Genomic DNA, 16,991 nt, shown 5'->3' with positions numbered 1-16,991 from the left:
AAAGAAAGGTGACAAAGCATGTAAGACGACCATTTCTCGGTGGATTAAAGAAGCCTTTTGTTTGGCGTACATAGCCCATGGATGACAGGATCCATTGGGTCTCCAAGCTCATTCCACCAGAGCCCAGGCTACTTCCTGGGCGGAGTGTCATCTGTTGTCGCCTCAGGAGATCTGTAGGGCGGCAGTGTGGTCTTCTATTCACACTTTCACTAAGCATTATCGTTTGGACATCAAGGCGTCTGATGAATCATCCTTCGTTGAGAGTGTTCTGCGTGTGGGTCTTTCGGGTTCCCGCCCAGTGTAAGGTGGCTTGGGTACATCCCACTTCTCTGGACTGATCTGGGTATGTTCAAGGAAAGGAAAATTGGTTCTTACCTGCTAATTTTCATTCCTGTAATACCACAGATCAGTCCAGAGGCCCACCCCTTATTTCAGATACTGAAAGACTGTGTTGGCTAGCGTTTGCTGATAATTTTTCATGCAGCTCCTTTTTGCAGAACGGATTGATGGAGCAGTTATGCACAGTTGGTTTGGTTTAGTTTTTTGTTTAGGGCGAAGGGGCAGTCAGAATTTTGTTGGTTGCTACCCCTCGCTCTTTAGTTCTGTTAGCACGGGCTTGGGTACAGGACAATACTGAGGGACTGCAGGTCTCACTCTTGTATATATATGTTTCCATCTGATATGATCTGATATGGTATTTAACCATGAAGTTCGGTATAGAAAAATGCTAAATAAATAAAATATATAGCAGTGCCCAAAGCTTTGTTCTCTGACTCCATCTGCTGGTAGGGATACACAACCCACTTCTCTGGACTGATCTGTGGAATTACAGGAACGAAAATTAGCAGGTAAGAACCAATTTTCATTTAGCATGGCCAATTTTACTTGAAAGAGAAAATGTCAGTTACTATTACAGCCCTCAAGATCCAAGTCTGAAACATATAGTCAGGGATAAGTTTCACCCTGCATTCTTGAGCCTCTAGGTATAAGGTTTGCAAATCAGCCATCATGGTATTTTTGGTTGAATATTTTGTTCCCCTTGCTACAACCTTCTCTTCTTCCCAGAAACTGGGATATTGTAGTCAGAGGGCCAATCTCCCTTTTCCTACCTGCTGTGTTCCCCTCTGCTGTACTCCCCGCAGGATGAAGACATCCAGGGCGCCGGCAAGTCGCCTTCCAACTGATGAGGGTTATCAAAGAAATAGGCCCGTGAGCCAGAGATCGGACCATTGATAATCCTGCTGGAACTCTGTATAGAAAGAGAGACAGCCAAAGTGGCTATTGATTAACGTGCCTGTATGCAATGTCACCCAAAGCAAACTGATAAGCATTAAAAGAAAAAAAGAAAAAACCAGTAAAAGTTCACAAAGGATGCAGCCCTAATCCCACAAACCAGTGCATGCACAAACAAAAGCCTTGTACCAATTATCCAAAACATGTATTTTTGCAATAATAACCAATCCTGACCAGGCCATCCTTAGTGAGGGGAATCGCGACTTCAGGAGATCCTGCACCCCCCCCCATGGTAGCCCCATCCCCAGCAGCAAAGTGGCTGTTGAGCCCACCCATGACACAATTCACCTCCCTCCCCACCAGCAACAGGCATAAGAAAGCAGCGCTCTTGCTTGCAGCTGCCTCCTCTGTCAGCTGCCTTTTTATGTCAGATGGAAACAGGCAGAGGAGGAGGAGACGGCAACAGCAGCTACGTAAGGCTGGCTGCTCTGCTGTTGCCCATGGACAGGAAGGGGTAAAGATCTCATGTGTCCAGTTGAAGAGGCGACCTGGATGGGCTGTACAGTCTTTATCTGACATCATGCTCTTTTTCAGTATGGGGGAGGGAAAGAGACCGAGAAAGGCAATAGAATGGGATGGAAGGAGAGAGAGAAAGAAACATTGGGTGGTAGAGAGGAGGGCACCAGTGTATGTATGGTGGGAGAAGAGAGGAAGGAACATCATTGGGCCTGGGGGAGAGAGAGCAAGGAAAAGACCAATGTGGAGGGAGGGGGGCTTGGAGAGAGGAAGGCATCAATGTGCATGTGATGGGAGAGATAGAGAGAGGCATCAATGGCGAGATGGGGAGGGAGAAGAAGCACCGGGGAGGGGGGGGTGGCAGAAGTGAGAGAGAGGCACCAGTGAGGTGGGGAGAGATAGACACAAGGGTACTTTGGGTAGGGGGGGCTGGAAGAGGAAGGAAAGCAAGGCGCGAGTGTCACATGTTAAGGTGGCCCTGTGCTGCCTAATTCACCTTGACCCCACTCCCCTAGAGTCAGTTTTTAACCTGGCAAGTAAAAGAAAATGCAGTTGGGAATTAACAGCATGTTATATCCGTGAAATGCTTTTGAGCAAGTGCAGCGGCGCAGATGAACGTAACTCACCAGGTCCTGTGCAGGTCGGCGCACACGGAAGAATCCTACCAGCAAGGCAGTTGGTAGCAGTTCCCAGATGAAGAGGATGAGGCCAAATACCAGGTAGCCCTTGTCGCCCAGATCGGTAATGAGATCAGCCTGTATTTAATAAGAGCCAAATGAGCAGCACTTTTCTAGCCAAAAGATGGAACAAGCGGCCACACATTTCTTCCAGGCTAGAATTATATCACAGCGTGTTATAATACAGTTCAAGTGAAAAAGGACAAATTTTGTTCTTACCTACTAATTCTTTTCCTTGAATCCTACCAGACCAGTGGGTTTTATTCCCCTACCAGCAGATGGAGGCAGAGAAAAAAAAAAGTATTTTGATGATGTCACCCCCTTAGAGGTTAGTGTGCCATCTGCAGTTCCTCAGTATTTCTATATCAAAGCACATCAACACTTTAAAAAAATATATCGACTTTACCCTGTCAAGCCCAGGTATCCAAACCTATGAATCCAACCATAGAAGCAGCAAGCAACTTACCTATATACAACAGATTTGTAAGAAAATAAGGCATGCTCATCTTGTAAGGCAGGCTAAAGGCTACAAACAATCAGGTAGGATCCTGAACTGGTCTGATGGGACTCGGAAAGAAAATTAGCAGGTAAGAATTAAATTTTTCCTTCCTTATTGTCCTACTAGATCAGACCAGACCCTTACAGAGGGAGGAAGTCTTCCAAGCCTATCCTCAGAATGCCCACCCCAAATGAGGCAAACTACTGGGCATAAACATCCAATCTGTAATGTCTGTGAAAGTATGTAAGGAAAAGCAAGTCACTGCCTTACAAATCTCCTCTGGAGAGACTAAATGAAGTTCTGCCCATGAAGTAGCTTGCGCCTTAGTAACATAGTAATGACGGTAGAAAAAGATCAAATGGTCCAGCCAGTCTGCCCAGCAAGTTTCTTATGGTAGTAACTGCTGCTCCGTGCAGGTTATCCCCATGTCTCTGTCAAGGGTAGAAATTGCCACTTCATGCAGGTTGCCCCCCACAAGCCTTATGTTAAGGGTAGTAACTGCCACTCCATGTCAATTACCCCCAAGCCTTCTGTTAAGGGTAGTAACTGCCGCTCCGTGCCGATTACCCCCAAGCCTTCTGTTAAGGGTAGCAATATTTACAATCAAAACCAAGCCACTGTCAAACCCATAACAAAATTACTGCTAGCAACATTTTTATGGGATCAGCAGCCTTCTTGAAAAGTCAGACAATGCTGCTTGAACATGCTTTGCTTATGGACTTGGCCGTAGGAGCAGTTACGTGTTTTTCCCCTAATATCTGCGAATCAGTACCCCAGACTGTAAAAATCGGAGACCAGCATTGGCTTCGTTTGAATCCAATTCCCTTTTTCCCCCCACCATCGAAACACAGAGCAATGTTGCAGTTGTGTCAAAAGTACCAAGGCTATTTGGTTAAAGTAGTAATCCTCATGTGTTCTGTTGAAGGATAGAAACTGGCACTCCATGCAGGTTAGTCCCATGCACTCTTCTTCATTTACAACCTCTAACCTTTAGGAATACACAAAGTTTATCCCTTGCCTTTTTGAATTTGTTCACTATTTCCATCCTCAAAACCTTTCAGGAAGGGCCTTGTAGGCATCCACCACTCTTCATGAAGAAATATTTCCTGATACTTGTTCTGAGTCATCCCTAGATCTACTGTTTCCTTTCCAACAGTAAAGGTTTGAAGTTCGTGCATCATTAAAACCTTTCAGGTATCTGAAGGTCTCCATATCTCCCCTGCACCTCCAGGGTATACATATTTAGATCCTTCAGCCTATCCTCATTAAGACTTCTGATAAAGGCCCCACACCATTTTGGTCGCCCTTCTCTGGACCGCCTCCATCCTGTCTCTATCCCTTTTGAGATACTGTCTCCAGAACTGAACAAAGTACTCCAGGTGAGGCCTCACTAAGGACCTTTTTAAAGGTATTATCACCTCCTTTTACTTACTAGTTATTCCTCTCTCTATGCAGTTCTGCATTCTTCTTAAGACCCCAGGGACCACCAGGCCCTTCAAAAGATAGGCTGCAGAAATACCATATTTGATCCATCTGGCTAAAGTGGACTTTGAAGCTGCTTCTTTCTTTTGCCCAGAAAAGAGAATAAGCAAAAGATCTGGCCTCCTGAAGGAATTGCTCAACTTCAAATATCTGAGAAGGGCTCTGCGAACATCTAAAAAGTATAGCAATGAAGCAATGAAGAGCAGAAACCACCTTTGCCCAAAAAGGTGAATCGCAATCTTTAAAAAAGGTTCTCAACAAGATAAAACTTGAAACTCTGACATTCATCTTACCAAGCAAATCACTACCAAAAACACTGTTTTAAAGAGTCAAATCCTTCACCGTACAAACTCTAATGGATTCAAAAGGGAGCCTACACAAGGTTGACAAGACCAGATCCCAAGATAGAAATTTCTGGAGTGGAGGACAAAGATGTTTCACTTGAACTGATAATGAAATACTCTCTAACCTACCTCCATAACAGAAAATGCCTGACACCTTGAGGGAACTCAATGCCAGACCCTTCTCTAATCCCCTTTGCAAAAAGGAAAGGATCAATTAATACGTAGCTTTAAAAAGGGACACCCTCGTATCAATAATCGAAAATCTTCCAGACCCTTTTATAGGCCAGAGAAGATTCTCACACACCTGTGGTAAGGTAGCTAATACTTCATCCAAATAATCTTCTACACTTCAGCCTTTTCCTCTCAATAGCTAGGCCAATAAACAAAAGGAAAGCACATCTTCCATTTCAATAAAGACCTTGGCACAATAGGCCAAGACTAACCTCATCGGAGCCTCCCATTTAAGTCTCAAGAAATCTGTATTCCAGAGTCACCTGGGCCAGTTTGGAGCAACCAGGACCACCATCTTCCAATATTGCTCAATCCTCTGAATTGTTCTTCTAGTCATTGGTCAGGAGGAAATATGTAGAACAGAACTCCCAATGGCCATCTCTAAGTCAGACTATCCAGTCCCTCGGTTCCTCCGTCTTTCCTTCAAATGGACAATCAAGATACCTTGGCATTTTGTCTGGTTGCCGCGCGATCTAGGACAGGCATGCCTCACCTGTCCACAATCATTGCAAAGGTTGAATCTGCCAGCTCACTTCTTGGGATACTGCTTGGTTTTTGATACCCCCTTCCATGTTCACATATGCTACTGCTATGGCACTGTCTGCAAACACCTGTACTGAACCTCCTTCGAGTAGTGGGAGATAATTACTGGAGGACCTTCCTTTTTGTCCTTCTTTTCAAACAGATGACGGCCCCCCTAGTTTCCACAGCAGTCCAATGGCCCTGAGTTGTCTGGCCCAGAAAATGCATCCCCAACTGCAGAGACTAGCATTCGTCACAATACTCCAATTTAGCACCTCTAAGTCCATTCTTTTATCAAGGTCATGAATTGAAAGTCACCAGTTCAGAATGTTTCTTTTCATAATCGTGTAAAAGTGGGCTCCACTGGGACAGGAGCAAACCTTGGACGCATATACATTCTGGTCCATGGTACCAATTCCAATGTCACTGCCAACAATCCTAGCACCTACAGATAATCCCAAACTCTGGGCGCAGAATCATTCAACACTTGACCTCATATCTTGGCTTGTATTTTAGAGGTCAAAAATACCTTGCCCTTCCAAGTATCGAACTGGGCTGCCAGATACTCTAATTCCTAGGTAGTATGCAGTTTGCTTTTGGCAAAATTGATCACCCAATCCAAGCCTTGTAAAAGGTGAATTACTTTGGAAGTTGCCAGCCGAGACTACTGACTTCACTCGAATCAACCAATCATCCAGATAGGGATGAGCTAACAATGCCTCTTTGCGAAGTGCATCTGCTACCAGCACCATCACCTTGGAAAAAGTTCTTAGCGCAGTTCCTAGTCCAAATGGACGCACTCAAAACTGAAAATGATCTCCCAGGACTGCAACCCTGAGAAACCTCTGATGATCCTGGTGAATCCTGGTATGCAGATACCTTTTGGAGAGACGAAAGAAAACTCTTCTAACTGCTGTGATCACTGACCAAAGCTTGTCCATCTTGAAATATGAAACTCTTAAAGACATCATTCACGTGCTTAAAATCCAGAATAGGCCTGAAGGTCCTCACCTTTTTTTGGCACCACAAAATAAATGGAATGTATTTCTTGTCCCAACTCTTGCTTCAAAATCAGAACCGCGTCCTCCAGATGAAAATGATGCTCCAGTGTAACCCTTACTGCCTCTTTCTTCACTGAGGAATGACAAAGGAAATCATTAAAAGTGTCTGCCACTTTTATTGGAAATTCTAAAATGGACTACTTTTACAACTGATCCCCACAAAATTGGGACAGATGGCCCCCAATTTTTTGAATCGAGAAGTGAACACTTTTAATATCAATGACCACTCCTGGAGGCTGCTGAGGTCCCCTGTGCTATTATCCCTTGGCTTTATCCTACTTGTACAAAAGGACTGATATCACTTCCAATACAACCTTTCTGAGGAGAAACTCCTTTTCAAGGTCTGTAATATTTAGCTTTTATGAACTTGGGCCTAATTAGGGGAAACCTCAGTAGAAACCCTTAGTCTTGTCTTCCAGTAACTTGTGCAATTTCTCCTCATTCAACATCTTTACCAGCTTTTCTAAATCCTCTCCAATGAGAAGACTTCCCTGGAAAGACAACTTACTCATGCCTCGCCTTAGAGGATACGTCTGCAGATTAATTATGCAATCACAGCAGATACCTGGCTGACATCGAGGCTACCATCCCCCTGGCCAAAATAAATGGAACATCCTCTGGCAACAAATTAAATCATAGAGGGCACGGTTATAAAGGCGAAACTGGCCTCTAGTCCCTCAGCCTCCCATGTCGTTAGACCTTCATCCATGTTGCTCACCAGGATCTGCTGAGCCCAGCATAAATACTCAGTACATAAAGCTACTACAAATAAAATGTCCAGAACTCTAAGGCCTCGACCTCAAAGGTTTGCTTAAGATGAATCTCAATTCTTCTATCTTGGGCACTCCCCTCCACCAAAACCAGGACATCCACCTTGAGGAACTTTAACTATTCCACTGTTTTCTTCAGTGAGGGGATTTTATGATGCAACACCGTAACCCACTGAGAATAAAGTTTGGTCATCGCTCTACCCAACTTAAATCCGGCATCTGGTGTCTCCCACTCTGCTACTACTAGAAACTTTGCAACCCTGTGGAAGGGAAAGGTCTTGAGAACTGGGAATAGTGGAGACGTAGGTACCATTCACCCAAGAGGGCGAGGACCCTATTTTGGAAGGGCTCAAAATCGGATCCTCAGTCTCCATGGTGGACATTACCTGCATCTCCACTATGCCCAATCCAACTGCACTTATGTGATCATAGCCGGCAATTCCTCTCTCCTAAATTTATAAAACATTCTGGGATCATTTCCTTTGCTGGAGCTTTCTCCTTCTTCCAGAGGTTCAAACTCCAGCTCACTAGATCTCAAAGACAATGTGTGTCCGAGACCACAGAGGCCATCTCCAAATCTGGTTCCCACTCCAACCTGATCTTTTGGGCTGGGAGGACACTTTAGAAAGAGAAAGGGACCCGATGAGACCTGGTCCAGATTTAGATGGACCGAAGCCCTGCTTAATCAAAAAGGCTTGGTACTTAAGCAATACAAACACAGAGAAGAGGTTGCCGACAACTAAGCCCCTTCCCCAGAGAAAGCCACTGTAGATCCAATTTTCCATGAGGAAAAAAGGCCCCTCCCCCTCATGGGAGAGACCTTTTTTGGGGGCTCAGAAAAGGAGCCCCCTTTCCTTCATCAGAGGAAAGGAAATTATCAGGTAAGTAGTAATTTCTCCTTTCCCTGCACTCAGGCAGGCCAATTCCCACAAGTGGGATCTATCAAAGCTACTTCCGAACAGGACAAAAGGCTGCTCGCAGTCCAGTTAACACCACATGCGCAAAGGTTGCAGCCTGCGGAGCCCGAACGGTCAAGTAGAAAAGCTTGGGAAGGCATGTAAGGAAGACCTAAAGAACCAAGGCTCTGCCCACAATAACACCTGAGCTCTAGTTAAATGTGCTCCAAGTCTCGTAGAAAAAGGAATCTCGGCACAAGTGGTCATTCAGTAGGCGCTCATAATTGCTCAAGTAGATGCGCAGTGTGCACTCAAATAGGCGCTAAGGCTCAATTAAGTACTCCGCATATACAGACTGCGGCCTTGCACATCTACGTCACCACACTGTCTTACAGCAATTGTGCACACAAACAAGTTTGAGAAAACACTGGCGCAACCTACCACGTGGCTCAAAGAACCAGGCCTGGGAGCAGGGCCTAGCCAGAGGCTGCTCCAGCTGCGCCGCCACCGCATCTCACTAAACTCCCCAGAGAAGGAAGAGGGAAGAAGGAAAGTACGCCGACCAGTCACATTAAGGGACAAAACCTGGTAAAGAAGGAATAGGGGAAAGAAAAGCTCCCTAATCTCCCTGGTTATTTAGAGGATGAAAGCCAAACCTCCCTCATCCTTCAACCGCTTCGCCTCTTTTTTCTGTTAAGTCCATGCTTGAAAAGGCAGTTGGACAAAAGGCACACAGCTAAGGGAGGGACCCATTGGTGTCACCTCAGGACTAGAAGTGGTGCAATAAATTTCTCCTTTCTTCTTAATCTTTCTTTTTACTACAAGAAATGCCCAATAGGGAGTTGCATGTCCACCATCTGCAGGTCTACACAGCCGTGACGTCAGCTTTTACTCCGTCTCCATCTGCTGGTAGAGGTTCATAACCCACTTGTGGGGCCTGGCCTGCCTAAGTGCACAGGAAGCATCCAAACTTGCAGGGAGCAATTTGACCAGAAAACTTCCAGTTTCAGGACTGTACCTTTGTCACCTGCTGGAGGCAGAGAAATACAGAATAACTGCAGGTGGCACCCTTCCCTATCAGGGGTGACGTCATCAGACTAGTTTCTTTTCTTTCTGCCTTCATCATCTGATAGGAGAGCAAAATCCACTGGTCTAGTGGGGAAGAGAGCTTTTTCAGTAGCAGGACCATCCCTCTGGAACTCTTTACCCAACCCTCTCCGCTTAATATCAAATCCTTATCATTTCAAAAAGGCTTTAAAAACATTCTTTTTTCAACAAGCAGTTAATACTCCTACTAAGCATTTCCCCGATCAAAGATGAAGCTCTCATCTCCCCAAAACTCACCCATCAGACACATATTACCTCAACTTCTCCTCTATCATCCCATCTGCTTTCTTCCTAGAATATTTCAATCCAATAAGTTGCCACCCCCCTCCCCCCCTTCATCCCTTTTACCTTCCCTATTCTGTTTACCCATGGCATGTTACCATTATTATTTTTTTTAATTCATAATTTCTTTTAGCTAGCAATTATCTAGCTACTTAGCTAAATTTATGTATTTTATGTTTATTTTAGTTATATTTTATTTTTACTTTATTTTAACCTGTTGTAAACCGTTTTGATAAAATTTTATTTTAAAAAGCGGTATATAAATACTTTTAAATAAAATAAAATAAATAATAAAGATAAGGAATTAGATTTTTCCCCCCACAAATATGTCCTCAAATGGCTGTAAAATCATTAGCTGTAATGTCTGAAAACCAGAAAATTGTACCCATAAATTCAAGCCTCACGGTAAATGAACACAAAATGGGCAGAGCAAGTAAAGCAGCAATGACACCAGGTGTGAAAATCCGGACACGGGGAGAGTAAGGCTCTGCTCTTCACAAGCACTCACCTGGTCCGAAACATTGTACCAGTCGTAGCCGAAGGCATCCATTCTGGTGTGTGGTGTCAGTGCCAATGCGACCAGGTTATAGCACGCTCTGCTGGCAGACAGCAGGATCACTGCCCCTCCCACCACCGTGGTTTGGCAGACTGTCGTCCCCTACACCGCCAGAGAGGGAAAGAAAAGGAAATATAGGACTGCAAGGCCCAATGTATTTCCGTGTGATCTCTGTCTTCACTTCTTCATGACTAGAAATCATCAGTGCCTGTTCTACCCTTTCTTGAATTATGTCAGTGTTTCTTGCCTCTCCGAGCTCCCCGGGAAAGCTGTTCCCTGCACTCATTAGCCTTTCTATGAAGAAATACTTTGTTACTCCTACGTCTACCCCCTTGGAGCCTCAGATCATGCCAGATTTGCTTCCTGTGCATTATTTATGCCTTTGGAGTATTTAAATGTCTCTATCATAGGCACCTCCTTCCCACCCCCCACATACACACATCTTGTCTCTTCTCATGTGTGTGTATATACATCCGAGAAAGAAGAAAACAGACCCTTTTCATACTTCTTAAACAGGATGCCATCTTTTCAGTCACTTCTGAAATTCCGCCCCTTGCTGCAGTCCTCCAAAGCTCATGCCTCAGTAAATCAGTCCGTCTAAGATGCCCCCCAGCCTCTCTGTCGTGTTTGCGGCAGTACATTTCTAATCTCCTACCAAATCTCCAAAACTGATTGCTGCCACTTCCAAGACATTCCTTGCCTCCAAAGGTTTTACAAATGCCTGCTCTACTGAAACATTTGTCTAGGCCTTTCTTTTCCCTTACCCTCGATTAGTGCAATCCCCTAAGGACATTCTCTCCAGAACGCTCTGCGCCAAGCTCCTAACATCAGATAAAAATCGTGACGGCACTTTCCCTGCTGTTGGAGAGCTCCCCCGATCCCCATCGCCATGCAGTCTGTCCTATCTAGCAACAACCCTCTTACTCGCACCACTTTACCCAAAAATACATTTCTATCCTTCCTTTCTTTTTACCTAAACTTCTCCATTTTTCTCACAACCCTTTCTGAACGATGAGATGCCAACTCCAGCAAGCCGTCAGCAGGAGAGTAGCTCACTCTCTCTCTCCCTCCCTCCCCATCTCCCAATCCCAAGATACCTTAGACTCCAGGTAGATACTGGTGGATGGGGACATCTTGGCGACCATGTAGAGGAAGCAGGCCAGAAAGATGGCACACAGAACAAAGAGGGTATCGTTGATGAGGACTCGTACCAGGACGATGGTCCACGTCTCGGAATCATGAATCTTCACAAGGAACGCGCAGACCATGTTCACGGACAAGAACACAAGGCTGGCCAAGAGACAGGCAGCACGCACCCCCAATCTGCAGGAGACCAAACAGTACAGAAAGGAAAATTTGTTCTCACCTGCTAAAGTTTGTTCCTGGCATACCATGGATCAGTCCACACTCCTGGGATTATGCCTCCCCCTTCCAGCAGATGGAGGCAGAGAAAGTTTCATTGGCATATAACCTGATGTGCCACCTGCAGTTCCTCCGTATTGCCCTTTACCCAAGCCAAGAATATCCCTATAACAACCTGAACTCAAATGATTTTCCATAAACGAGCAAGGGGAAAAGAGGTTAAACCCCCAACAAAAAAACTGTACACCCAAAAACTCCAAACCAGGAGAACAAACATGAAATCTTAAGCAGCTCTGCATCCTAAAGAAACCAGAATCACGTCAGAAATACAAGCGGACTCTCCCCCACACAGGGCAGGACTCTGGACTGATCCTGTGGTATTCCAGGAATAAAAATTAGTAGGTAAGAACCAATTTTCCTTTCCTGTTCATACCCGGATCAGTCCAGACTCCTGGGCTGTACCCAAGCTTCCCTAATTAGGATGGGACTGTGAGAGTCCTGCTCGAAGAGCTCACCAAAGCCCATGGTCTCTGGGGCTTGGACATCCAACCGATAATGTCTGGCAAAAGTGTGCAGCTACTTCCAAATAGCCGCCATCAACTGACATTTGGCCCTAGAAGTCACCTGAGACCAAACTGAATGTGCTCTCAAACCCTCTGGAACTGGACACCCCTTACAGATATAAGCTGAGCTTATTGCCTCTTTCAACCACCTCGCTATCATGGACTTTGAAGCCTTCTGACCCTTCTTAGGACCACTCCAAAGCACAAAGAGATGGTCAGACACCCTGAAGTTATTGGTAACTTTGAGGTAACGCAACAAGGCCCGCTTCACATCCAAACATCGCAGGTCTCTGGCTTGGGGAGCCGACATGTCCAAATCTGGAAAGGCCGGAAGTTCTTCTGTCTGGTTCAAATGAAACGCTGACACAACCTTCGGAAGAAAGGAGGGCACTGTCCTCAAAGATATCCCTGAATCTGAGATCCTCAGAAAAGGTTCTCTGCATGACATCGCTTGAAGCTCTGAGATTCTCCGGGCAGGACAAATGGCTACCAGAAACACCACTTTCAAAGTAAGATCCTTTATCGTTGCCCTTCTTAAAGGTTCAAAAGGAGCCACACACAAACCTCTAAGGACTAAACTGAGGATCCAAAAGGACGTATCTTTCGCAGAGGGCAACACAAATGCTTTACCCCCCAAAGGAAACAAACCACATCTGGGTGAGTAGCCAACGACCGTCCATGCATCTTGCCTCGCAGGCCGCCCAAGGCTGCAACCTGAACCTTAAGAGAGCTAAAGGCCAAGCCTGTTACCAGACCTTTTTGCAAAAATGCCAGGATGTGAGCTATCGAGTCCCGCGTCAAGACTATTCCTTGACCCTTGCACCAGGACTCAAAGACCTTCTAGACCCTTACATATGATAAAGAAGTGGAAGTCTTTCTAGTCTGCAACAGAGTGGTAATGGCATTCTCCGGATATGCTTTCTCTCTCAAACGCCTCCTCTCAAAACCCAAGCCGCAAGACAAATGTGATCCATCTTCTCTGAAAATATTGGACCGGTGGCAGATGTTGCACCTGCCCGGAGCCCCAGGCTGCCAACCCTCACACCCCAGACACTGACCGGTCTCCTCCTTGGGCCGCAGTACCCACTGTCCCGGTCGGGCTCCGACTAAGCCCAGAGGCCTATCTGAGGAACTTCTTAGGTTCTGATGAAATCACTTTTCTCTCTTTTTTTTTTTTTTTTTAAATAAAAACTTTATCCAACCTCAGCAGGACCAGAGGAAACCGGGAACAGCTTCGGAGGCCGAGGGAACTAGAAGCCTCTGGTTATCAGGCCCTCCGGCAGGATGCAGGTGAAACACAGACAGGGGTATCTAAACCCCCCGCCCTCCCTCCCCGGACACCCAGCTCCACTGAAGGGATGGCCCACAACGGTGTCTAACACCTCAGGGAACAAAATCTCAGCTCAGCTCATCTAAACTAACTACACTTTTTTTTTTTTTAATCTAAACCCTAGACTGCAGATTTGCATCTCTACCATCTGCTGGAGTCCGAGAGATACTGAGGGACTGGTAGGTGGCACATCTCCACCCTAAATCAGACCTCACATACTACGTATAAGCAGATGACCTACAAATCCTAAACAAAACCCTTGAAAACACCTTAAAAACCTGGGACCAACTCCTGATGAAAACAACAACTACTCTCACAACTGTCACTCTCTCTCAACCAAAATAAAACTGAAATCCTACACATAACCACCACCCACCCCACACTCCTCCCCATCAGCCCCACACCTAACTGCATGGGGACCCAGCTAGTACACGCTGCAAAAAACCTAGAACTAAACTTCAAGCAACACATATCCACAGTGATCAAAGACGGTTTCTTTAAACTGCAAACCCTGAAAAAGCTCAAACCCACAAAACATGCGACCACATCACCCCCATCAGCCACAGAACCCAATACAAGACCCTAACCCTCATACATAAAAAAAAAAAATGACCAACAATAAGATGGACTGGCTAAACACAGCACTAACTCTCCTATACCCCACAAAGAAGCCTCCGTTCCACCGACTCAGGGCTCCTCACCGTCCCCACCTCCAAAGCAGTGCACCTTTCCTCAATCCGAAAACGCGCCACATCTGTGGCCGGCCCCACACTATGGAACTCCCTTCCCCCCCCCCCCCCCCCAATTCAGAACGGAACCCTCAACTCAAACCTTCAAAAAACACCTCAAAACATGGCTATTCCTGAAAGCCTTTCCGCCAGAAAATTAGCCCCCTCCCCCCCACGAATGCAACTCTATTCTAAGAATTCAGCCCACCCACGAATGTATTATTCTAAGCCCTGTTTGCAACATCCAACCCATCCACTTTCCTCGGCACACATGTAATACTCCGTTCCCTGTCAACTGTTCTATATCTTCTGAATTGCTCTGTAAATAGCTGAATGTTCCTAATCACATTGTAAACAGTTAAATGTTCCTATTCATCTTGTAAATGTTAACCGTTCCAAGTTACACTGTAAAAATAAGCAGCCCATGCCTTAGTCACTGTTCTCTTCCCATGTGAACCGATGTGATATATCTCGATCGAATGTCGGTATACAAAAAACAAACAAACAAACAAATAAATAAATAAATGTGGCAGGGTCCAAAGTTTGTGTTCTCTGATGCCATCTGCTGGTAGGGATACACAACCCACTGTTGTGGAATGATCTGAGTACGTACAGGAACTTTATTTACAATTGAGGAAGCCTAGCAAGACTTCCCCGAAGGAAGAGCTGCTGCAGAGCAACTGTTCTCCTGGGAGAGGAGGGAACTGGTCCCACCAGTTATAACCCCCCCCCCCCACCCTAAGTGGTGACTGACTGAAACAGCCTAGGGTACCCGACCTCTGCTCATTTCCCTCAACACCAGGAGGGATAGTCCCACCAACCTCCTGGGAGAATAACTCAATACAATGTGAGATCTCTCTTTCCTCTTTTTTTTTGTTTTCTCTCAGACTGCAGGGATTGCACCTCCATCTGCTGGAGACAGAGAAACACTGAGGGTCTGCAGGTGGCACACCAGGTTATAGGCCAGTGCCAGTGAAACTTTCTCTGTCTTCATCTGCTGGAAGGGAAGCATAATCCCAGGAGTCTGGACTGATCCGGGTATGAAAGGAACTAGGGTTGTGAGTTTCTTGTACAAATCGGCAAGACAGAGGTAAATCACAAGGCTGTACCTCCACTGACTAGGAACCAATTGATGCCAGCATGCAGGGTCTAGGAGTCATTTGTAAAACCCTGTCTACATACATCTTGTTATATTATTTCTCCTGTGTTAAAAGCTTTTTTAAAATGCTAAAAAAATCTTTAACAGATTTTATGCCAACTGCTATAAACGTTTCATAGAAAATGGCTCAGCTTTGTTTCAGGGCAAAGTACTGTATTCCCCAGGAAAGATGGGTAAAGCTATACCCTTTTACAGTCCGAAGCAAGGCAGACCTTCGCCTTGGACTTGAGTCTGCAAGTCCCACAAAAATTAGGCAACCAGGAGCAAAGCCTCCAGAATGAAATCTCTGTCTAGCAGATAAGCCCAGTCTTGTGGCCACTTTACCGTGGCTGTAACTAGGAGATTCGGATGTTACAGTGCCACCCAAAGGCTGCCTGGCATTCGGTGTCACAGCTGGGTGGCTGCAGCTGGAACAACAGAAGCTTTGCTTTCTTCTGGCGACCTTGCTGTTAGCTCTCTCCTCTCAGAATTAGGATGCAGTGGCTCGTACATCCTTGCTCCCCCATGAGTGCTCCATCTTCTCTCCATTATTCCAAATCTCCCTCTCAGCATCTCCTATCCATCCTTCCATATCTTCATCTCCAATCTACACCTCTTCATTCCATCTCCATTCATTTCCTCATTCCATTTTACTTTCCAATCCATTTTGCCACCCTCCTCTTCAATAAGGGCGACTTACAACATATCAGCAATAACAATCGCAATTTAATCCACCTCCATTCACTCACCTCCTCATTCTGTTTCTCCTCCATCCCCTTTGTCCACCTCCTCCAGCTACTTTTCCACTGATATTGTCACCCATTCATCTGGCATCTGGCATTTGAGTTCTTGCAGGTCTCAGCTGCCTAACTTTCTCCTGCTACACACACCACATTTCAGACACATCCACCTGCTAGGGCTAGCGAACACAGGGGTAAATTCATTTACTCACAGGCCCTTGGTCATCTCCGGCTGAAACTTTGCCTTTGCCTTAAACACCACCTAGTCAAGGAAAACACAAATGTCAAAGTCATTAAGAAAGGAGAGACAGATCTCTAACAAGTATGAATACTGGCAACATATCACCAGCATTTTCCCAGTGTAAGGAATGGGAAAATGCAAAATATATTGGGGCGAATTTTAAGAGCCCTGCTCTCGTAAATCCGCCTGGATTTACGCGAGCAGGGCCCTGCGCGCCGGTGCGCCTATGTTCAATAGGCCTACCGGCACGCGCAGAGCCCCGGGACTCGCGCAAGTCCCGGGGTTTTCCGAGGGGGGCATGTCGGGGGCGGGGCCGAGCGGCGTGCCGTTTTCGGGGCGGGACGCGGCGTTTCGGGGGCGGGCCCAGGGGCGTGGTTTCAGCCCGGAGCGGCCTTGGAGGGAACGGAGGTAGGCTGCGCGGCTCGGCGCGCGCCGGCTACACGAAATCGGTAGCCTTGCGCGCGCTGATCCAGGATTTTAGCGGCTACGCGCGTATCTACTAAAATCCCGCGTACTTTTGTTGGCGCCTGGAGCGCCAACAAAAGTACGCCAACGCGCCGTTTTTGAAAATCTACCCCATTCTGCTTTCCAGAAGACAGATTCAAGCAAAATCACTGTCAGATAATGCCTAGGCACATCTGTATACATACATTATAAATGGCATGGGTATAACTTAGATACATATAAACTCTTACGTATAAACTCTTTATCAG

At 46.0% G+C, this 16,991-nt stretch overlaps 1 protein-coding gene across 1 annotated transcript in view; it reads right to left on the bottom strand.

Annotated features, from left to right (window-relative positions):
- The window catches only part of GPR137 (G protein-coupled receptor 137), a 29,886-nt gene that overhangs the window by 8,697 nt on the left and 4,198 nt on the right, over positions 1-16,991 (bottom strand). The window contains exons 2-6 of the mRNA XM_029614785.1: positions 16,250-16,299; positions 11,274-11,499; positions 10,129-10,278; positions 2,376-2,504; positions 1,110-1,249 (exon numbers count right to left, since the gene is read on the bottom strand). Coding sequence (XP_029470645.1) covers positions 1,110-1,249; positions 2,376-2,504; positions 10,129-10,278; positions 11,274-11,499; positions 16,250-16,299 — 695 coding nt within the window. The remainder of the gene's footprint in view (positions 1-1,109; positions 1,250-2,375; positions 2,505-10,128; positions 10,279-11,273; positions 11,500-16,249; positions 16,300-16,991) is intronic.

This window comes from Rhinatrema bivittatum, chromosome 8 (genome assembly GCF_901001135.1).
Source record: "Rhinatrema bivittatum chromosome 8, aRhiBiv1.1, whole genome shotgun sequence".
Lineage (NCBI taxonomy): Eukaryota > Metazoa > Chordata > Amphibia > Gymnophiona > Rhinatrematidae > Rhinatrema > Rhinatrema bivittatum.
The sequence above is the reverse complement of the archived record's forward strand: the minus strand, read 5'-3'. Positions and strand labels throughout refer to the sequence as shown.